At 42.2% G+C, this 23,549-nt stretch overlaps 1 protein-coding gene across 3 annotated transcripts in view; it reads left to right on the plus strand.

Moving 5' to 3' along the window:
• The window catches only part of SMAP1 (small ArfGAP 1), a gene marked incomplete in the record, with an annotated part of 190,881 nt that overhangs the window by 95,537 nt on the left and 71,795 nt on the right, over positions 1-23,549 (plus strand). For 2 of the 3 annotated variants that reach the window (XM_056565838.1, XM_056565839.1), the window contains 2 exon segments: positions 6,845-6,922; positions 11,087-11,167. In XM_056565838.1, coding sequence (XP_056421813.1) covers positions 6,845-6,922; positions 11,087-11,167 — 159 coding nt within the window. 3 annotated transcript variants of the gene reach the window in all.

Consider the following 23,549-nt stretch of genomic DNA (forward strand, 5'->3'; position numbering starts at 1 on the left):
GGAGAATATGTATACTGTTAGTGAGTTGTTTATTCAATGCAAAAGTACACTTTAAAGGGGTACTCTGATGGAAAACTTTATTTTTTATTTTTTTTAATCAGCTGGTGCCAGAAAGTTAAACAGATTTGTAAATGACTTCGATAAAAAAATCTTAATCCCTCCAGTACTTATTAGCTGCTGAATACTACAGAGGAAATCCATTTATTTTTGGAACACAGAGCTCTCTGCTGACATCATGACCACAGGGCTCTCTGCTGACATCTCTGTCCATTTTAGGAACTGCCCCGAGTAAGAGAACATCCCCATAGAAAACATATGCTGCCCTGGACAGTTCCTAAAATGGACAGAGATGTCAGCAGAGAGCACTGTGTTCATGATGCCAGCAGAGAGCTCTGTGTTCCAAAAAGAAAATAATTTCCTCTGTAGTATTCAGCAGCTAATAAGTACTGGAAGAATTAAGATTTTTTAATAGAAGTAATTTACAAATCTGTTTAATTTTCTGGCACCAGTTTTCCAATGGAGTACCCTTTAACGCACTTTCCACTTTTAAAATTGTCTATGGCATAAACCGACACTTTTTTAATTTGAATTCTCCATGTTTCGTGTTGAAATAGATCAGCCTGCACCAGTGTTTTATACATAGTGTGCCTTCAGCTGTTGCAAAACTACAACTCCCAGCATGCTCACATAGCCAAAGGCTGTCCTGGCATGCTGGGAGTTGGTTTTGCTACAGCTGCAGACACACTGCTTTAGAGGTTGATGCTGCTTTCTATAAACCTATATGGATTTGCTGATCTGTCAGTGTATACCAGTAAAGTATCAGCAAAATGTGGTGTGAATGCCTGACTATTATTTGTTTGTTTTTTAAACCACCAAAAATCCATTTGTTCTGAGGGTATTGGTTCTGTGGGTATTGGTTGCTCAGTAATACTAATACCAGAATGCATTGCTGTTCTTCAGCTTATGATCACAGTCCTCCAACCCTGCCTACTCCCCTCCCACAGCAATCCTGCCTGTTCCCCTGACCAACGCTGTTGCTACATCTGTTGTATTTATTGCCTGTCATGAATAGGCTGCATGCTGTAAATACACCTCTGCAGGCTGTAGGGGCTGGTCAGAGGTGATGACATCACTCAGGAGGCAGGGCTTAGACTCAGAGACAAGATGAAGGGAGGAGCCACACTGACAATGAAATGACTACACAATTTCTAGTCTAGGTTGAATCACCCAAAAGCACACGGAAGCAGTACAATTTATGATGACACTATACAGTGATCCCTCAACTTACAATTGCCTCAACATACAATGGTTTCAACATAAAATGGTCTTTTCTGGACCACTGTAACTTGAAACCAGACTCAACATACAATGACACGGACAGTCCAGATCTGCAAAACGTGTCACAACTGGAGAAACCGACCAATCAGAATGGGCATTTTACTGGTAAAACCCCTGTATTACTGAAGTACAAGCACTGACCGGCAGTCTGGTAGCGCCCCCTACAGCACAGGGAGGTATTATATGTTCTGTACTACGCCTGTGCCAGGGTTAGCTGCTCCTTTGGACACCAAGTAGGGGTGGCTCCATTTGGGACATTGCATGTACTGTATAGGACCTGAAGAAGCTCCTGTCCTCTACATATACCATTGTTTCCCAACCAGGGTGCCTCCAGCTGTTGCAAAACTACAACTCCCAGCATGAATGGACAGCCAACGGCTGTCCGGGCACGCTGGGAGTTGTAGTTTTGCAACAGCTGGAGGCACCCTGGTTGGGAAACACTGACATAGACAGTGATTACAGCTCCCAGCAGATCTTTCTTACTTTTATATCTACTTTATAGTAGTTTATAGATAGTTATACTTTTATATCTACTTTATAGTAGTTTTCTACTTATTTTTCTTTAATCCTCACTTTTTCCTATTATTGATGACATTTTGGTGGCTTCAGAACCAATTCCCAGGTTTCCATAGAGTTACAGTCTCAACATACAATGGTCGTCCTGGAACCGATTAATATTGTAACTTGAGGGACCACTGTATTAGTTATATGACTTGGGATGATTTTTATTTAAATACAATTTTCTAATACGGAATACCCATTTCATGTTTTGTACTTTTCAGATTGTAATATTTTAGGAAACTCATGGGACAGGCTCATCACACCCAATGTTGAACTTGTGTACTTTAGGAGGGTATGCTATTTTTCTCCGTTTTTTTTTTTTTTTTTTTTTTTTTTTTAATTTTGGAACAGTTTTGGAATTACTGGCAAAAACTGACTCATTAGACTCAAGCTTTCAGTAAACCCGAGTGCAGTCTGAGCCGTCCGGAGTATGATTCTAATGAGACTCCTGAGGTACGTTATAATTTGTATGACTGGGTGGGTGTTGTGATTACAGAATGGAGTTATGATTATACTGCTGGGAGACACTTATTGAGGATACCTGGTGGGAGATTTCCGCAGAGCAAGTGGAGTCTTGTGGACACACATTCAGTTTGTTGCGACTATGGACTATTTCGGGGGGTTTTGGCAATCCTACATGCCCTGCAGTTAAAACAGTAGGCATACAAATATGTAGTGATTTTAATGAGACTATCTTATAGCACTTTTGTATCATTTTATAAACCTGCCGCTCCACAGAAAATGCATTTCACAGTTGTATGAAGGAGCCTAATTGCGATTGAAACCTGTAAAGCTCAAACAGCAGACTAAAGCTCAGCAGCACCCTACATGCTGAGCGTTACAGAAGGAAATTTCCTGCAGCTTTGGTATTTCTTCTGCCTTTAAAAGAATTGTCCCAGGATTGGAAAAGCGTGGCTACTTTATTTAAAAGCACAGTCAATTTGTTTAATAGGCTGTCGACATGGAAAATGTTTGAAAAACTGTTTCCTTTTTTTATTTTCAGTGTACTATAACAAAAAGAGCTTGTTCACACAGCCGTTTTTCTCCAGTAAATGAAGCAGTCTGTAGGAAGTGTGAATTCAAGAAGAAAAAAAGACATGGTCGCACATCTACATATTGTATATTGATCTAATTGCTTCTCAGCATAAATTCAAAAACTAACAGGTTGTTCGTATGCATTTCGATCAAAAGGTACAAGCCCACTCGCCACGTCAAGGCCACCTAATTAGAGTGGGTCCCCAACGTCCCTAGCATAAAATGGCGCAGTGCTGGGCGGCGATCGCCACCGCCGCAACACCAGTGCCCACAGGGGAACAACCCACTGGCAGAGCGGCCCCAATGCCACTCAAACCAGTCCCTGGGTCGCACCTCCCTGCAGACACAGTGCCACGGCAGCAACGGACGCCGCACAGCACCACACCAGTGTTAACAGGGTGTAATAGCTCACTTACCAAGCTCTCCCAGTCAGACTGGGAGGCTGCTAGGAAAGAAAAAGGCCCTTATGTAGCTAACTACTACTTTTATAGGGTTGGACTGAGGTGGTGGCGCGCAGAGTGCAGACACAAGCTTAAAAAAAAAAAAGAGGGGATAGAAAACACCGTCAGTAGGAAGGACTGGAGTTCAATGGGAAAAAAATAAAAATAATGCATATCCTATTGTCCAGCCGCTGGGACCCACCGCAATCTCCTGCCTGGTGCCCTGGCTCTCCCACCAGCACGAGAGTCCTCCGATCCGTGTCGGGTTACGGACGACCACTGCACAGTGGTGGTCAACACTTCTCCTCCATGTATCTCTATAGAAGAGCTGGAGTTACACGAGCGCTGTATCTGGGACTCTCCCATCGAGATACATGATGAGGTACCAACCACGGTAGCTCCAAGCAAGTGGAGACCATGTGTTCCAAAAACAAAGCTTCAGAACATTGGGGTGGTGGGCAGGAGATTGTGCGGGGTCCCAGAGGTCAGAACCCCCCCTACATCACTTATCCCCTATTCTGTGGATAGGGGCTAAGATCTAATGTACCAGAGTTCCCCTTAAATGTATGGTTACACTGTAGCCAGATCAAGCACTCTAATCCATTTTCCAGGCATGATGACAGGTATAGTCAGTAATTCATCTCTCATCTAATTCTTGTTCACATTCTTAGATTTTACTATGTGTTTCTTAGAAAATAAATTCTTCAACTTACAAGGAATGAAATTTCAAGAACTCAAAGCGAAGTGTTTGTTCCCAGCTTCTACAGTACGGTTCCTTTATACTTGCCCAGAATGTGCCTTAACCTGAGCTCAGAGGGGCACTTTAGGCTTCACGTTTTCAAAGTTAGCTTATTGACATTGTGGGGTAGCATGGAGATGTCAGGATTACTGCCGAGGAGATTTAGCGCACAGTGCGAGAGCGTTTCTCTGTTGCATTTTTAGCTGGGAAAGGAACATGGGGGGGGGGGATAATGGTTCCATTAAAGTGATCAGCAGCACATGCAGACATCACAAGGAGAGTGTGCTTTTAGACGAAACCTATTTTTGTGTGTACATGGGTTCTGCTTCCTACGTAACCATTCCACCGAATACCCCTGGGTAATACACACAGAACAACATTTGGAATGAGGTTATGCACTCTGATACTGCAGGGTCTCTACATTGATTTATCATTAGAACTGCTGTTCATTGTAAGCTCATGTGTATGTGACTAGACCACTGCTCCGGCGGAGAAATGGAAGAAATACTTAGACCGTATATACATCATTTGAATCCACTTTGTTTATTGCCACTCTGGTGGATAGCTGTATACTTCTGAGGATATTCATGGACTATTCTCGCTTTCATACATTGCTTACACATAAGAATTCATCCATTTCTTTCTATAGGAAATGAATATAGAAAGCAGCTCTAACCTCTAAAACAGTGTTTTCCAAGCTCTGACTGTAGCAAACCCCCAGCATGCCCGGACAGCCGAAGGCTGTCCGGGCATGCTGGGAGTTGTAGTTTTGCTACAGCTGGAGACAATGTTTTAAAAACACTTCTCTGAACTATAGGTATTTTATGATTTTAAAGGACATATATGCCTATTTTCTAGTTGAACAGTCTGCAGTAGCTGGTAGATTGTGTCATGAATTCAATCTTTCATGGTTACGAACCCAGTTCATATATGCAGGATAAATACATTTCACAGCATAGTCTAGTTTTCCAGGAATAAAAATCCCTTTCTGTACCCTGGACTAGTTATAAGATCTATGAATCAACGCACTGCCATGTTTTAAGTAATACTTGTAGCTTTATGTCCTGTCTATTGAAGAATATGTGCATATGTCCGACGTAGTGGATATGCAGCAGGCAATATGCTGCATATCTATGAGCAGACACACAGAGCTGCCCGGCGGCAGCCCTGTGTGCACAGAAGTGGGCTGAGCGCGCCAATGTGACTGATATGCGGGCCCCTAGCCCTGTGTGTCTGATCATAGGAGGATACGCAGCAAATTATCTTGAAGAAAATGAAAAGGCTATTCCCATCTCTAAAAATGATGACATCTCACTAGAATATGCCACAACTTTAGAATTGGTCCACATCTAAATGCATGGATTCCAGCACTAAGTCACTGCTGTGGCCCTTTCTTTCATAGGATGTTGGGGTCTCAGTTTGAACTCCTACCACTATTCTAGCAATATGCCATCACTTTATGAGATGGGATTACACATTTGAAGGCGTAGTCTGGAGGAAAAAAAAATCCAAATGAACTGGTGCCAAAAAGTTAAAGCATACCTGTTTTATGCCACAAAAAAAAAAAAGTTACTTGGTACCTAATCCTGGCCATGAACATCAAATTTTTATGCCTATATCACATAAAAATACCTCTTTTCATTAGCTCACAGTGTTAGAAATCCTCTCAGGGAGAGGGGACGTGTCCCTCCCTTGTGGTGGTGGGAGGTGATTGGTGTGTGGTGGGAAGGGGGCATGGCCCTACCTTGTGGTGGTGGGAGGTGATTGGTGTGTGGTGGGAAGGGGCGTGTCCCTCCCTTATGGTGCTCATGCAGCCTTGGACAAGCCTGATGCTGCTGCAGGACTGGTTAGTGTCCCAATAGGTATGGAGACCCCTAGTGGTAGGACTTTTAGGTGCCATTTTCTTTATTAAATATTCAAAATATTTTAAACAACCACATTAATAAAAGGTCTTTAATTAACAACATATAAAAAGTTTTTAGATCTGACAGTGACCATTTAAACAGACTTGTAATTTATGCCTTAATCTTAATCCTTCCAGTACTTATTGGCTGCTGTTTGTTCCAGAGGAAGTTGTGTAGTTCTTCCAGTCTGACCATAGGGCTCTCTGTCCGTGTCTGTGTCTGGAGCAGGAGAGGTTTGCTATAGGGATTGGATCCTACTCTGTACAGTTCCAGAAAGAGACAGAAGTGGCAGTAGAGAGCACTGGGGTCAGACTGTAAAGAACTACACAACTTCCTCTGTAGTATACAGCAGCTGATTAGTACTGGAAGTGATAAGATTTTTAAATAGAAGTAATTTACAAATCTGTATAACTTTCTGGCACCAGTTGATTTAGAATTTTTTTTTTCCACCGGAGTACCCCTTTAAGGCTGTTCCAGGACTCTACGAACCTAAAGACCTGAAACCTTTGTATTTTTAGTGAATGAACACTGATGACTATTATCTTGCTTTAGATGTCACTATTTTCTATGGTGTAAGCATGGTGATATCAGGTGTTTTTGCCTCTCGTATAGCCAGCACTGAATTTGCCTATGGAGGGCTAATACACCTGACATATAGGAAATGTAATATCTGATGGTATATATACGCTGCTGTAAGATCTTCTTTGTGTCTCTGCCAGGTGCTATGTAGCTAGTGAAAGGAATTAGATCTTGTTGCTTTGCCTGTCTTGCCATTTACTAATTCTGATCATCTGTCTCTTCTTCTGCCTTTCATCTGCTCTGTACAGACGTCCTCTTCTGATGCTGTGCAGCCTTCGGCATCCTCTCCTTCTCTGCAAGCTCCTGTCGACAAAAGCAAATTGGAGGTATCATTTTAAAGAAAACGTTAACCCTTCCAATTTGGTTATGTTATTACAGCTATATTGCTTATCTTGGTATATCTGCGTAACTATGTGTTTATGTGCATGTACCTTTTAAATACACATACACCAATAAGCCAAAACATTAAAACCAAACTGGTAAAGTTTTTGAAGGTAATGTGTTGGAACGCCATGGAATGCCAGAAATGCATGTTATAATATTTCAGCCAAAATTAAAATAAACAGAAGTATATTGGAAACAAATCCAGAGGGAAGAAGAGGGCAGCTCACCCACTGTAGTGCAACTGTAGCTTTTATTTTCTTTGGTGTGTACAAATCATAGCAACGGGGATATACAGCGTGTGGGAAGGGGAGCTGCAATCAAACGACAGCTGTTTCGCACCCTGCTACGTCCTTTCAGAGAGGCTTGTGAAAGGACGTGGCAGCGTCTAAAACAGCTGTCATCTGATTTGTACGCGCCGAAGAAAATAAAAGCTAGAGTTGCACTACAGTGGGTGAGTTGCCCTCTTCTTACCTATGCATTTGTTTCATATATGAACTGCTTTCATTACAATGAGCACCCCCGCTCTGTATAAGTGTGCATGCGAACAGCACTGGAAACCTACCCTTTGTGAACAGTGGCATTGTATAATAGTGCCAGTCCCATTTGTCTATACTACTATAAGTACACGTGCCACAGATTTGTGCCTAAAATTGTTCTGCAGGCGTTTTCTGTTAAGATATTTTGGCAGTCCTGTGAAAATCTTTTTTTTATTGAAATGTGGGTCAGCAAAATTCTGCGTGACCTTGATGGACGGACATATGTAGACCCAACACAACAGGAGAAAACATTTTAAATGGCTACTAAAATGTTATAGGTAATAATTTTGATCACCTAAAAATGTAATCTATTGTATCGTCTCCTAAATTTTTCGATTCAGTAGCCAAAGTCACTCAAGTATTTTTTATTTTTTTTTGCACCCTAGGGAATAGACTTTTTTATGTTCCTTGTCTCTAAGATGGTTAAATCCTCAATGAAGCATAGCAATAAACAGGCTAGTTATTATTTTTCCTGGCACTAGGACTCTCTAGAACTGTAATGTTCTTGTCCTTGTTCTGTTTGATTCCCTTGAAGTGCCTGAATTCTCTTACTACTTTTGAGCTCCGCAAGAGAGAATTCTCAGTAGGTTTGTGCTGAAAGGCAGCTTCTGTCACTAGTCATCCATGTTGAGAGAGATTATGTGACAAAAGTACTGTGTTTCAGCATCAAATACTTAATCTGGAATATTTATAGCCGCTGTCTACAAATTAGAGATGGACTGCTACATCTCACATGCTAGTATTCCATATCTCACTTGCCGGTGAGCACGTGGGTGACAAGTGTTCTGGTGTTCCTGAAAGTTTTACAGGTCATCATAACCATTATCACAGGCTGATAAGTCGTATGTGGCAGACCAGTATTGGTCTACATCCTTTTTATATAAATTACCACTTGTCAGTGTACATATTAACTCCTTAAAGGGGTATTCTGGCTTTATACATCTTATCCCCTATCCAACGGATAGGGGATAAGATGTATGATCGCAGGGGTCCTAGTGATATCACACCACGCCCCCTCCATTCATGTCTATGGGAGGGGGCGTGTCGACAGTCACGCCCCCTCCCATAGACATGAATGGAGGGTGTGTGGCATGACATCACTAGGGGGCGTGGCCGTGACATCACCTCCCTGTCTCGGAGGCAGCACCAGCCACAGAATGCCAGGGGCTGCACCGATATCGCGGGGTCCCAAGAGGTGGGACCCCTGCGATCATACATTTTATCTTTTGGTTAGGAGATAAGCCCGAATACCCCTTTAATGACGTAACCTTAAAAGGGTACTCCAGCTGAAAATTTTATCAGCTGGTGCCAGAAACTTAGTTTTCACAATAAATTCACTTTTTTGCTTTGCCATGTGACAGCCATAACATTTTTATTTTTTGCCCAACAGAGTTGTGTGTGGACCTATTTTTGCGGGATGAGCTATGTCAGCATCCCGGCATCCTGCGCAGCCCGTGCAATGACGTCACTCACCGCACGCACCTCTGCCAGGAAGGCTTGCTATAGGCTGCATCTTGCAGCAGTGGTCTATAGCAGTTTAGTGACGGGGCAAGACAGTCTTGCCCCATCATATGTGAATTCCTCCGACATTTAGCAATTCTTGCCCAAATTAGGTCTAAATGCCTGAAGAATTCACCTGCCCGGCGCCCGGAACTGCATGTCTCAGGCGTCGGGCAATACAATTCCCACATCCCTGTCTCCCCTTGTAGATTGTAAGCCCTTGTGGGCAGGGCCCTCTCCCTCTCTGTGTTAGTCTGTCATGCTCATTGTACTTGTCTTTATGTTATGTCTTTTATTCCTTATATGTAAAGAGCCCTTGAATCAATGGCGATTTTAAAATAAATAGTAGTAATGATTCTAATATAGATACATTTTAGCTCTTTAATATTCTATTTTTCTTCTATAAGGGTACCTTTACATGTACCTTGTTTGCTGCAGATTTGATGCTGCGTTCAATCATTTGGTTACATTGATTTACGAGCGTAAAATCTGTAACATACGTGGCACGTGTAAATGTACCCTATGGGTAGGTTCACATGCATGTTACTGTCAGTAGGTTTCTCGTCATGGGAAATCCACTGCAGGTTATGCTACCATTGACTTTTATGGGTCTGCAATAGGAGCAAATTTTCTGACTGCCAGCAAACTTGTTAAAATTTAGCTTAAAGCGCAACTTTCATGGATATTGTACCCCCCAGACTAATAACAGGATAGTATAGATAAGACGTGTAATGCAGCTATACCTGTGGCTGCTCTTTATCACGCTTTATCAGCAGGAAAATAGTTTTATTGTGCGGTCAGCAACTGTCGAATAGGCGTGGCTGGGGATTGTAATGCCCCGCCTCCACCACGCCTATCCCCTGTAAGTGAGCGCTGGGACCACTGTGTGATTGACACACAGGTCCCAACCCCCGATGTCCATAATGTGCGGAACGGCGTGACTCCACTGAGCCTATACATATAATGTGCACCTTTTATAATATACAGTGCCCGTACTCCTCTTCTTTCTTCTCATGGTGCTGGAGACGCGCTGCTTTCACTAGAGAGCTCCCTCCCTGCCTCTAGCACTGCACAGGCGCACTGCGCTGGTGGCAGACAACGGGAGTGAGCGCTTTCTTTCTGCCTCTAGTGAAAGCAGAAGCAGCGCGTCTCCGGCACCAGGAGAAGAAGGAAGAGGAGTACGGGCACTGTATATCATAAAGGTGCACATAATATGTATAGGCTCAGTGGAGTCACGCTGGACCGGACATCATGGACATCAGGGGTGGGGGCCTGTGTGTCAATCACACAGTGGTCCCAGCGCTCACTTACAGGGATAGGCGTGGTGGAGGTGGGGCCTTACGATCCCCAGCCACGCCTATCCGACAGTTGCTGACCGCATGATAAAACTATTTTCCTGCTGATAATGTGTGATAAAGAGCAGCCAAAAGTACAGCTGCATTACACGCATCATCATCTATACTATCATGTTATTAGTCTGGGGGGTACAATATCCATGACAGTTGCGCTTTACTTGCAGCAGATTTCCTGCAGCGAAAAATCCGCTGCTAGTTAGGAGCTTGTGAGTGTTTCCTATAAGTATATTTACACATACAGGATGCGCTGCAGATTTAATACAGTGTTGAATCCTTTAGTTTACATTAAAATATAAAGATCCTGTATGTGTGAATGTATCCTCAGCTTAAGTTTACACACTGTTGGTTTACAACAGAATTTTCTGCTACTAAAAATCTGTTCTACTTATCTGCATAGGATTGTTTTTGTATATGCATTCGGCAAGCCTCCTTCAACTGAAGTCACAGAAATTTCTGTTCTAAATGTACAGTGTGTGAATGTACCAGAAGTTTTTTTCTGGGGTGTAGAGTAAATCCAGCTGAATTCCTGGATGTTTGTGTAATAGTGGCGTGTGTAAGGATGTGCTGTGGTCCTCTCACTTATAGGACTCTGACATGTATGTATAGGTGTTCGAGTAGTCTATGCAGGCCCCCAAATATAGTTTCCATATTGTAGTTTCCAGGCTGTTTTGACATGGCTCCTCTAAATAATATATTGGAATTTCTCTGTTACCAGAAAGAAAAGGAGAAGAAAAGGGAAGAGAAGAAAAGGGAAAGAGAGTCTGAGAAACCGGCAAAACCCTCTGCTGTGGAGAAGGTAAGGAAGACCTTGTGTGTTGGATTTCTGGAAGGTGGTCTCTGCTTGGAAGCGGATGCAACATAGTTGTTGTGAATCTGTTAGAATACTGGCAAATCCAGATAATATCCATTTATTTTAATGGTATCTGTTGAGGGCTTAGTTGTTTTTGACAACAAGAATTTAGTGAAGACTGAGCTATTATTACTGTAAAAATGTGTATAAAAATATACCATAAATGTGAAAAGAGCCTAACAGGCACACGGCAGCCAAAATGCATAGACAGCTTAAAAAATATACTCAATTATGGGTTTTAACAAGTTTCAGCACCTGTTTAAGTAATATTGTTTTCTGATATACTTTATGTTTCAGTAACTCAGTCTTCAAAATGTGTTTGCAGAAAACAAATACACATTTTTCAAAAGAATTATGAGACAGATTTTCCACAAAGCAGCTGATCTGCACTGAAGTGCTCCACTCCTCATAAGTTACTTACATCTTGGGCTGCCCGTGCACCTGAGACTGCAATCTACACAATTTGGATTTTGGTGTAGATTTTAGTTATAATTATTTAGTAAAGACAGTGAACACGGGAGGCAACACACACTTTCCGTGAAATCCTGCCACCTTTTAGCTCTGCTCACTTAGGGCGCTTTCACACTGTAGAATACTCCCGTTATAAATGCCCATTATAAAATCCCAGGAGATCGGCAGTTAAAGTCTATGGAATTTTTCTAATAGCCGTTTTAACCCGTTATCGTATTATTAATAACGGACGTTATTTTGTGACGGGCGATTGAACGGGAGAAATAGTGCATGCACTATTTCTCCCGTTCCTATCGCCCATCACAAAATAACGGCCATTATTAACGGGTAATAACGGGTTAAAACGGCTATTAGAAAAATCCCATAGACTATAATGGGATTTTCTAACAGCTGTTTATAATGGGCGTTTATTAACGGGAGTATTTTACAGTGTGAAAGCAGCCTCAGTCAGTGTGGCTTTAACAAGCAAATATCCACAAATTCTTGTGCAAAGCAGCATATGCTAATAAATGTGTAAGCAAAGATTCTGAAAAACCATTAGCTATTAATCCAGGCCAACAATCGCAAATTACATGCTAAAACTGGACTGCTACTTTTAGGTGGCTTTTTCACTAAAGTTGGCATTACATTATTACTTAAAGGGGTATTCCGCCCCTAGACGTCTTAGGGGATAAGGGGATAAGATGTCTGATCGTGGGGGTCCCACTGCGGCAACTTCGCTCCGTGCCGAATGACTGGCTATGCGGGGTGGAGGTTTGTGACTACACGGTCACACCCCGCTCGTGACGTCATGGCCATGCCCCCTCAATGCAAGTCTATGTGAGAGGGTGTGACTGTTGCTCTCATAGACTTGCATTGAGGGGGCGGACCCTCCCATAGACTTACATTGATGGGGTGTGGCTGTGACGCCACGAATCTCCAGCGCTGCACCCGATGCTCTAAATGACGGGTGCAGCAGGGAGATCGTGGGGGCCCCCAGCTGCGGGACCTCCGCGATCAGACATCTTATTCCTTATCCTTTGAATAGGGGATAAGATGTCTAGCGGCGGAGTACCCCTTTAAGGGCAAATTTCAGTCACTTTATTAAAAAAATAGTAGACTACGTTGGGGCCATTAAACAGAATGAGCCTTTTGCCTGTACACCATGGTATATGTCATCATTTTGTTTGACAGGTTCCCAACATATACCACCAACAGATTGGGGCAAGTAAACTCTGCCTTAGAGGAGTATTTTCCGACACCATGAGAGTAAATACTCTCCTCTTAAAGGAACAACAGACTTACAAGGAAAGCGTGCCTACAGACTTTGCCAGTCTGCATGTTTTTCTTTATGGCCCTAAAACAGGCATGTAAAAATTATTTGGATAACACCAATTTAATTCCTGCATAACTCTTCCATGTCTTTGCTGGCAGATAGCTGAGGGTGTGACTTGGCATTCCTCAACTCCTCTTACATTACAGTCAGACATAAGCTTGGAGAAAATGGATAATCTCTTGTGACATATGTAGAAAAATTATTTGTATACTACTTAGTAGGGATCGACCGATTATCGGTATGGCCGACCCGACCCACCGCACCGTGTCGCACCCCCCACCGTAGTGCTGGGCGGTATACCGGTATGGATTTTTGCCCATACCGCTATACCGGTCGGGTCCCTCCCCCACCCTCCGAGTCAATAAAAAAAAATTAAACTTAGCCGTAATGGGGGTGGTCCAGGTCATCCATCATTCCTGTAGTGTCCGGGGGCGTTCCGGGTGAAGGGTGAACCGGTCCGGGCTGTCCTTCTTCTCCGGCGGTCATCTTCTCCACTCCGGGCAGGCTCCGGCCTAGTAGCTGCATAGACGCCGCTACGCCGTGACGTCAGGTGCGTCGCTGCGCACGGGTGTCACTGCGCAGCGGCGTCTATGCAGCGTACTAGGCCGGAGCCTGCCCAGAGTGAAGAAGAAGACCGCCGGAGAAGGACAGCCCGGACCGGTACACCCTGAACGCCCCCGGACACTACAGGAAGGATGGATGGCCCCGACCACCCCCATTACGGTAGGGGGAGAGAAGCGGGTGGTGGAGGCGGTCTAGGGCACTGCAAAAGCCACTACAGTGCATTGATTTAAAGCGCCAGCTTGAAATCAATGATCTGCAGCGGTGTCGCGGGGGGATAAATAGCCGATAACTTATACCAGAATATCGACCCTAACCTCCACAGAGTATTGGTATCGGCCCTAAAAAAACGATTTTGGTCGATCCCTACTACTTAGTTTTGGTTACAGCATGAAAGGTGTAAGTTAACTACCGTATTTTCCTTCCAGGACATTTGGCACACTTGACAAAATCTGAATTATAAAATAAAAAAATACCCCATACCCATATGTTTTCTGAAAGTAGACACTGTCACCACAAATGCCACCCATCACATATACCTACGGGCCCCCTTTATGTGGTTTTGCATTTAAACATAACCGTTCCAGCTTCATAATAATATTTAAAATAGTCTCAGAGCAGTATAAAACTAAACAAAAAATACATACTAATCTGTCTTTCCACCCCCCCCCCCAATCACACACACAGCTGGCATTGAAGTCCCTGACGCTCACCACTAGTTCATGTGCTGACCGCATCGGAACTGCCTCCTCAGCCAATCATTGGGGGGACCTACCTGATCAAGTGACTGGCAAAGCGGACAGTTCCTTTGGTTCAATGCTTATCTTAACTGTTATCCCATAGACAAACTCCATTGTCTTTTAAATGTGGTGTTATGTAATATATGGGCCCATGTAGTCAGCTAGAGTAGAATGTGTCCCATAGGGGTTTTTCAGATATGACAAGTTGCTTTAGTTTATTTAGAATAAAAGCCTTCTGATGGGGGACTAATGCCCCCACATTTGTTTCTGTCAGAAAAGACCTGTTCTGGTTGCCTATTTGGTACTGCAGTAGCACTTCCTGTATTAGGCGCTGATGATTAACTACGATTCCCAGCAGTCTTTGCTCCCTATGTCTCACTGCCAGGAACCTGCCCACTCTTCCGGTTCCTTGCCCACTATAGAAGAAAAAGAAAACACAAGGATGCGCTCCCTTGTGTGATACCCAGATAAAATATGGTAACACTCAATGTGAATTAGCGCTTACCAGATACGGTTGAACTCCATCCAAGTACAACCATGGAAGAGAGTGTGTTTAGAAATAAGGTCTCAGCAGCTGCTCCGCTTCACATAACAGATGCAATATAAATTCCCTCCAAACAGGCAGAGATCATGAAGGCGCTGGAGATCAGACAAAATGCAGCTTTTCTTTATTCCCACAATTCAACGCGTTTCGCGGAAGTTCCGCTTCATCAGCCACGGCTGCGTTGGCACTCTCTATTTGTGCACAGAGCCATGACATCAGCAGTGAGCCTGTTTTGCTATAGAAAGCCAGACCCCTTTTTAAGATCGTGATCATGTGGTCTACATCTCAGAAGGGGTAAGCAGGACTGAGTGGACTGCAGGCTGCTAAATATTTTATTATCATTTTAAAGAAAGAGTTTTATTTATCCAGAATACCTCTTTAATGTCTTTTCTAGAGTATTTTCTCTCACATCCACGCTTTCTTTATTAGGTTTCTGCTGTACTGTGTTCACATTTGTGATTACAAAAGCCCACTGTACTCCGTAAATGTAACCACCCTTCTGAAATGGATTATATTTGCAGGAAAGCTATGAATTTTGATGTAGTGTTTGTACAGCATTGAGTATAAACATTGGCCTAGCTAGCCTGCCTGTAATGTGCTCTACAGCCCAGTGACCATGCCCTGCAGTACGTTGATCTCTTTCCCCTCCTACTTTACAGATTACACAGCATTACTGAAAGATGAAATTGGAAAAGTTTTCCAGCTCTGTGCATTATGAATAGCTGGAGTTCATTTTGTGCCTAATTTAAGCTATAGCCTGGACTTGATAGAACCTTCTTGGATACAGAAGATCCGATTATGGAGCTTATTGATTGGGCTTTTATTGCTTTCATTGGCGCTATCTTTTAATGCATATTTAACGGTTTAAGGTATTGTGAATCGTCGTTGCGGATTTGATGGTGTTCTCAGCAGCATTGAAGGGTGAAAAAGTAGATCAGATTGCATTGGTTATACTGTGCAGAGAGGCAGTACTAGAAGTGTTTGGAGCACTTGTACCACAGGTAGCACATTGTTGACTGCACTGGTACTCCACAGCAGAACTCTTACTAGGGCTGGGCGGTATACCGGTTCATACCGAATACCAAAATTTTTGTGCTGCACGTTATGAATTTTAACCCATACCGGAATACAATTTTGGCCCCTCCCCTGCAGGAATGAATTAATCAGCCCAGCGTGCACTGTCCCCACATCAGGGAACTAATCCTATGTGACCCGCGAGCGCTGTTCTGCCGCCCCCCCCCCCCCCCCCCCCCCATTAATTATTGGCCCAGCCCAGCGCTGTCCCCATCAGGGTACTACTCACATGTCACCCTCATGCGCTGCCCTCCTCATCCTGTTTGTTGCGTCCGCCGGCACTGACACTCTATACCAGTGGTCTTCAACCTGAGGACCTCCAGATGTTGCAAAACTACAACTCCCAGCATGCCCGGACAGCCAACGGCTGTTGAAGACCACTGCTCTATACTGTGCGGTATCCCTATGCCCGGGCTGCAGAAAATAAACAAAATAAACTTTAACTCACCTCCCGTTAGTCCGGTACCGGCTTCACTTGTTTCCTGGGGATGGGAACGTCGGACAGCCGTCAGCCTATCACCGGCCGCATCGATGTTCCACCTCGGCCGGTGATAGGCTGAGCGCACTGTCATGTAAGAAGCCGGCTTCTTACATGACGGTGGGCTCAGCCTATCATCGGCCGAGGCGGAACATCGTTGCGGCCGGTGATAGGCTGACTGCTCTCCGACGTTCCCGTCCCCAGCGTAAGGCCGACGTAGGTGCGTTAAAGTTTATTTGCAGCGCGGGCATAGGGATACTGCGCAGTATAGAGTGCCAGTGGCCGCAACAAACAGGACGAGGAGGGCAGCGCTTGTGGGTGACATGTGAGTATTTACCCCGATGGGGATGTGGGCTGATAATTAATATGGGGGAGGGGGGGGCTAGGAAATACCGTTATATACCGTGGAACCGCCAAAAGTTTGAAAAATACCGTGATACACACATTTGGTCATACCGCCCAGCCCTAACTCTTACACAGTCCTAAATGTGGCTACGTTAGACTGAAAGCTGGCTACTATTGAATCTTTGTGTTACCATTTGTGCAGTTTATTTTTAGAATATTGTAAAATATGTAGTAAGGTACATCCTTACTTATACCACATAAGGTACCATACACAGATTGTGGCAGATGTAGGAGCCATGCAGCCAAATTTAATCATCAGTTTATTTTTTCCTTTTACAACTCCAGTCTTTATTAAATCTTCATTGTAAAACATCTAAGAAAGAGTAGATTAAAGTCTGTTACATCTATAGAAATGGACCCTGCCACAAGACTAACATGTAAAAAGAATTAAGGAACAGGGGACCAACAGTGACATCCAAAAGTGTTGTATTTGGGAGGAGAAGAAAGGGAACGTGTCCAGGTAGCACTCCTGAATGTGTGTTCTAGTGGCTAGGTGTCTTGAGAGTGCCCACAAAGTCATCTTCCTTGATCATGAAATAGTTAATTTGTCACGTGACTTTAGAGGAGTCTGCTTGGGGTTGAATGAAGACATTGCTAAATTGTTTCCTTGTTAAGGGCATCACTAGTCTTATAGGGAAACTCATCCCATGGGTTACTAACTAAATGTAACCAATTGACACAGTGGTTAACATTGCTGCCCTACAGAGCTGTGGTCCTGGGTGTGCATATGGCAAAGTAAAGTATCTGTAGGGTTTCCCAACGTTTGCATGTTTTTTTTCTTTCATACTCCAGTTTTCTCCCACACTCCAAATGTGTAGTGAAAATAGGAACATTAGATTATGAGATTGTTGACTGACTGGTCTGTTAGTGCTGTATAATAACAGTAATCCAAGTGCTGACAGATCTGTCCATTTTAGGAACTGTCCAGAGCAGCATATGTTTGCTATGGGGATTTTCTCCTACTCTGTACAGTTCTTAAAATGGACAGAGATGTCAGCAGAGAGCACTGTGCTCGTGATGTCAGCAGAGAGCACTGTGTTCCAAAACGAAGTAGGTCTCAAGGCTCTTCCATGTCAAAACATTGGGTAGATGGAGTAGATCTTCTGTGGAGTAGGTTTTCTACCTCTAGTCTGTGGTGTACCTCTACCTCTAGTGCTTTGTCCAGTCTTTTTTCTTTCGTAAACCGGGCTAGATTATTGTGCAGATGATGAATTTGCTCTTGATCAAAGCCTGTGCTTATTTCTTCCTTTTCCTACAGCTGCCTTAATATATGAAAGCAACATGTACTTTTTGAAAAGATAGCGACCTTCTAGTTTTAAATTGCATTATTTATGAGAGAAAATTATTTATTTTGTTCTCGTTGGTGGGCAAGTGTGTGAAATTTGCTTTGTAGCTGGGCAAAAGCTGTGAAAAAAGCCATTTTATAAATATTTAAATAACTAAATTATTTAAGGGGGTGATTTATGAAGAATTAGTATAGTATTTTCTTAGAAGGCTGTGTTTTTCTTCAGCTAAGTGGTTATGTTTTTGCCACTTTTTGCTGCCGTAGAAATGAAACGAGATTGGAGTTGATAATGTGATTGTTTTTTTTTATCATTTTATTAAAACAGTGTAGCTTAGATTAGTCCTAGTTTACACCTTGCATTTAAATAATCATGCAGTTTGTCTTTCTGTATTCTTGGTTTTTGCAGTTTATACATAAGTATAAGGGGCTGTCTGCGGATGACGAGCCAACCCTGCAGAAACTGCCTGCTCACTAGTCAATGGCCATCATGAGCGCCCACCTCAGTCACTGAATTGTTGAGTCGGCGGCTCCTTCAGGGGGGGGGGGGGTGCATTATTGGAAGCATTATTGGAAGAAGTTCATATCCCACTTTAAGCTTGTCATACATATAAGGTAATGCTTGGACATTATGGCCTGTAAATTACACACAAACATTTGGTAATGACAGACTCTAAAAAATTTGATCACCCCTCCTGTTTTTCTTTTTCTATTTCAGTCATAATTTGGCTAATTATTTTCCGCTTTATGCAAGCTCACTTTTTTTTTAATTTTTTTTTTTAATTTTTATTTTATGGATCAGCACTCATTTGATCTGTGCTCCTTTATTGTTCATATATAAAATCAGATACAGCCATCACAGCATGGTAAAACAAATACATATAGAGGATAAAACTAACTGGGTTCAGCCAGTAACCAGCCTTACTCATAGTCATAGGTATTGTAAGCCATCATTAAAATAATAGAACCCTCCAAATGAGTAACTTCACCCCCAATAAAATGAATTAGAACCAAATTGCTTACAAGCAATAGATTTACAAAATACTGAATACAAGAGACTTATCAATAATGTTGCATTTTTTTTTTTGTAATGTAAAGCATAAGGATAAACCCCTCAATAGTCTATTACATTCTCTATTGCTCCTGGGCTTCTTTAAGGGATACTCGGCATTTGGAACAAACTGTTCTGAATGCTGGAGCTGGCCCCACCCCATGACATCACACCCCGCCCCCTCAATGCAAGTCTATGGGAGGGGGCGTGGCAGCCGTCACGCATCCTCCCATAGACTTGCATTGAGGGGGTGGGGTGGGGCGTGATGTCATGAGGGGGCAGGGCTATGACATCACGAGCTCCCGGCTCCAGCGTTCAGAACAGATTGTTCCAAACGCTGAGCAGCAGAGTGCCCCTTTAATTCTCTCAACACTGCAGAAACTAAAGCTTTGAATGGTGTACAGATTGGAAATATTCTGTGGAGCTGCATATATTCAGTGTTCAGGTGTTTAAAATATGTCAACCACTTGCAGTACTATTTGGCTTTCACAGTTGCAAGGGTGCAATGTAGTTTTTGCCACAGTCAAAGACCTTTTGGAACATAAATTGTCCATGGAAACACTAAAACCTATCAAACATAATGTAGATGTAAGACAACAGAAAATCTTTCAGATTAATCAGTTGATCCGTCAACTAGCCTGTGAATAGGTGATGAGTGCCTTTTTTAACAAAACTTTTTTTTTATCATAAAGAAGGAGTAATATCTGTAGAAATGTCATATTAACGTTAGGAAAATTATCGTCCATACTGCCGGCAGTAAAAAAAAATAAACAGGTACATACCTTCCTTCGCTCCCCCAGGGCCTCTGGTAACACGCTCCGGTCTCCGCCACAACCCTCTTCCTGGTTGCCAATTGTCGGCGAGTCATACAGCCAATCACCGGCTGCAGCGAAGTCCCGACTCGGCCAGCGATAGGCTCAGTGGCAGTGTGAGAACGCTTCAAGATACATAACTCTTCACTACATTGGCACCTGCTGCCGGGGCCGAAAATGTCACGCTGCCGCTCAGCCTATCGCCGGCCGAGTCGGGACTTCGCTGCGGCCGGTGATTGGCTGAGTGTAGTATGACTCGCGGACGACCGGCAACCAGGAAGAGGATCGCGGCGGAGGCCGAAGCCGGCTACCGGAGGCATTGGGGGAGCGAAGGAAGGTATGTACCTGTTAAGTTTTTTTTTACTGCCGGCAGTTTTGGCCGATAATTTTCCTATTCCGGAGTTCTCCTTTAATTATGTTAATGTCCCTGTAGCCTGTTGAACAGAACTAGTAAGTTGATCCTTTTTTGGTCATTTTGTTTTACATGTTACACTGTGTTCATGTATAGTTCATATATTGATTTGGTTTGTTACTGTCCTTTTTATATGTCACGTTTTTAAATAATGCTTTAAGAATATAAGGCATAGAGCAGATTTTAAAGTTCTCAGCAGGTTCCAGTGTAGAGTGAATTCTATTTCTTTTGTCACATGAAAGTGTCTTGTTCTTTTACAGTCAGAAAGTTTGTGATCTTTTTATTTCCTCTACCTTTTCATGATCTTTCCAGGTTAGCTAGGATGTCATGTCAGTATTTTCTCCTGTGGAGTTAGACATCTTCTCCCCCCCAGTGCTACAGTGGGCACATCCTTCATTTCAGGCCCCTTTTCACCAGTCTCATCATTCAGTTCTTTGATAGTTGTTTCTTTTTTCCTATTGTAGCTGCATGTCAAGGTGAAAATGCATTAAAGGGTCACATAAGGAGCTTAGAGATGGGCGTTTCAATTTCTAAGCTATCAATATTAGACAGGGACTCCTGGGATGGCTTGAAGAAAGTAATTTTTATTTCCTCCACAGGGAATGATTTCTTTACTCTATGGTCTGTAAGAAAATACATTCTACCTACTGAGATGGTATTAACAGGTTTTTGGGGGAAAACGAAAAGAAATTGGCTGTTAAAGGTAGAATGTAATAGTGGATGTGAAAGAATTAATAGGAGATTTGATGGAAAGATGATGCTGCGTATGGAGGGCTAAGTAGAAATTCTACATTTTCTCTGCTCAGGGTTATATTTCACCCAATGGTATGTAGTGCTAAATTATAAGCATGAGAAAACTGCGCAACATGTAAAGAAGGATTTAATACTTGCAATTCTGCAGTGAATATTTCTCTCTACAAATCCGCAGTGGGTAAAAACGCAAAATGAACAAATCATCATTTTATTTTATTTATTTATTTATTTGTATGTATATGCTAGGTACCTCTATATAAGTATTCACAAATGGGTTGGATATTGTCTTACAAGGTAGTCAGTTTTTCTTCCTTTTTGAAGTGGAGCATTTCCTCCTCTCCACAAAACAAACCAGCGCTATCCAAAAGTATCCACAAAAAATATGAAGGTTATGTATATGGCAATATTTTATCTGGAGTTACCTGTTAATTAGCCTATTGCTTGCTTTTGTTAGTTGTCCCTTCTCTTGGTCTTTCCTATTAGAAAATCTTAGAAATGCTTATATCTGCAATATCTGTTGCTTGTAGCTGTAGCGAGGCTATGTTCAGAAGGCAGAATTCCACTGAAAATTCTGCTAAAATGTACTGTAAATTTACTCCACATTCCGCAAAATTCCACTGAATGGGATTTGTGCGTAATTATTATTATTTTTTTTAATTGAGCCAATCACCATATGACAAGCAGGGAATTCAGGATGTGCCATTCAATTGTTGCTAAGATCTGTCAGGAATTCTTAGTTGAAAAATAAATTATGGTTATACCTACCTCATTCAACAAAAAAAATGTAATTTTGGTTCTGAGGTCTCTGCACATGCAGTATATCATTTTACATGCATTTTATGCTTAAACAAATCGAGATGCAATGTAAAATTTGTTCTGAAAACAAAACCCCTTTATAGCCACCTATAATAATTGGCAAGAAAGAACAAAGGATCATGTGGGGTGCACCACGAAAATGGGGGGGGGGGGGAAGCTTGCAACAATAAGCACAAAAAAAAATGTATTGTTGACACTCACCTATTAAAACTTCTAACTTTATAATGTCCATTAAGACGGCTGGCTGCTGGTAGAGCATACAGAGCGCATCAGATAAAACCGAGCGTGATGATGGCTACGGAAGAGCGGAAGAGTTTAGCCAAACTGTTCCGTAACCAACACCCTCAGCATTGGCTGATGCGTTCTGTTTGATCTACTGGCAATCAGCCGTTTTAATTAAACTTAATAAAGTTAGAATTTTAATAGGTGAGTGCCATTGATATTCTTTTTCTATTTTTGTGCTTATTCCTTTTGGATAGTTTGGTAAATCTGGCCTAGAAGACTATAAGTAATAACCCCTTTTTTGTTCTAGCTGATATCTTGTCTGCTGGTTTTGTAACCCTGAATGTAACTATGCATTGATAAGTGGACTTTATTACAATGACCTTGATTATGGTGGAATTAGTGCCCCATCCACTTCTGTGTGCCAAACATTACAGAAATTGATTTCAAGACCAGGAGGCAGTTTGGTAGAAAACATCTTTAAATTAGCTTTCAAAACATGATTAGATTTAGAAACAAGAACTGGAGTGGAAAATTTAATGCTGTCTGAATAGCATCTGAACTAAAGTGAACACGACTATTCCATTTGCTGGATATAAATGTACTTTTGTTTAGTCATACAAAGGGCTGTTAACTTACTAAATGCCTTACTGTTTTGTAAAGAGAAAAAAAGTATTTATGAAAATACTATTACTATGCACATTTATGTCACAAAATTTAGTTACATTTCTGTTAAACTTATATTTTCTGGACAGTCAACACTAGCAATTTAGGATGTACAGTATCTTTAATTTTTTTCAGGTTATAATGCATTTTAATAAAAACCTCTGTCATGGGTATTTACTGCTGTAGTGTCTGAAAAGTGCAAGTATACCTTATTAGTACAATGTAATATCTCAGATTCCTGCATACCTGTCAACCTCTCAATTTGTTGTTTGGATTACTACCATATTGTTAAAAATGTCTAGAAGGTGCAGACGTAGTCACAGAAAGTTCTCTTTTCAGTAAAGTGGAAAGTTTTTCCGGTCTACACAAGCTTGTTTAGGTCCCTAACAAGAGCAACAGAAGATGAGTCTAAGAACGGGTTCTATAGCTATTGAGTGTATTGATTTTATAAACATGCTATGTTTGCTGTGTTTTATATTTTAATATGGATAAGATTCATTGGAACTGACCTAGATAAAAAAAGAAAAATTCCTATTCAGGGGATGGCATTGCTCTGTTATGCTTTCCAGTAATGGAATGGTTTACTTGGTTTTTGGTACTAAATAAGACTATCCAAGAGTTGTTTTGTACTTTTGCAGGTCAATTATTACTAGAGGTGTAATACCTGAAAGCATTAGGGTCTTGTCCCCTTAGAGAGAGAGCCTCTATACATTAGTAAGTTAGTTG

This window comes from Hyla sarda, chromosome 3 (assembly GCF_029499605.1).
Source record: "Hyla sarda isolate aHylSar1 chromosome 3, aHylSar1.hap1, whole genome shotgun sequence".
NCBI classification, from domain to species: Eukaryota; Metazoa; Chordata; class Amphibia; order Anura; family Hylidae; genus Hyla; species Hyla sarda.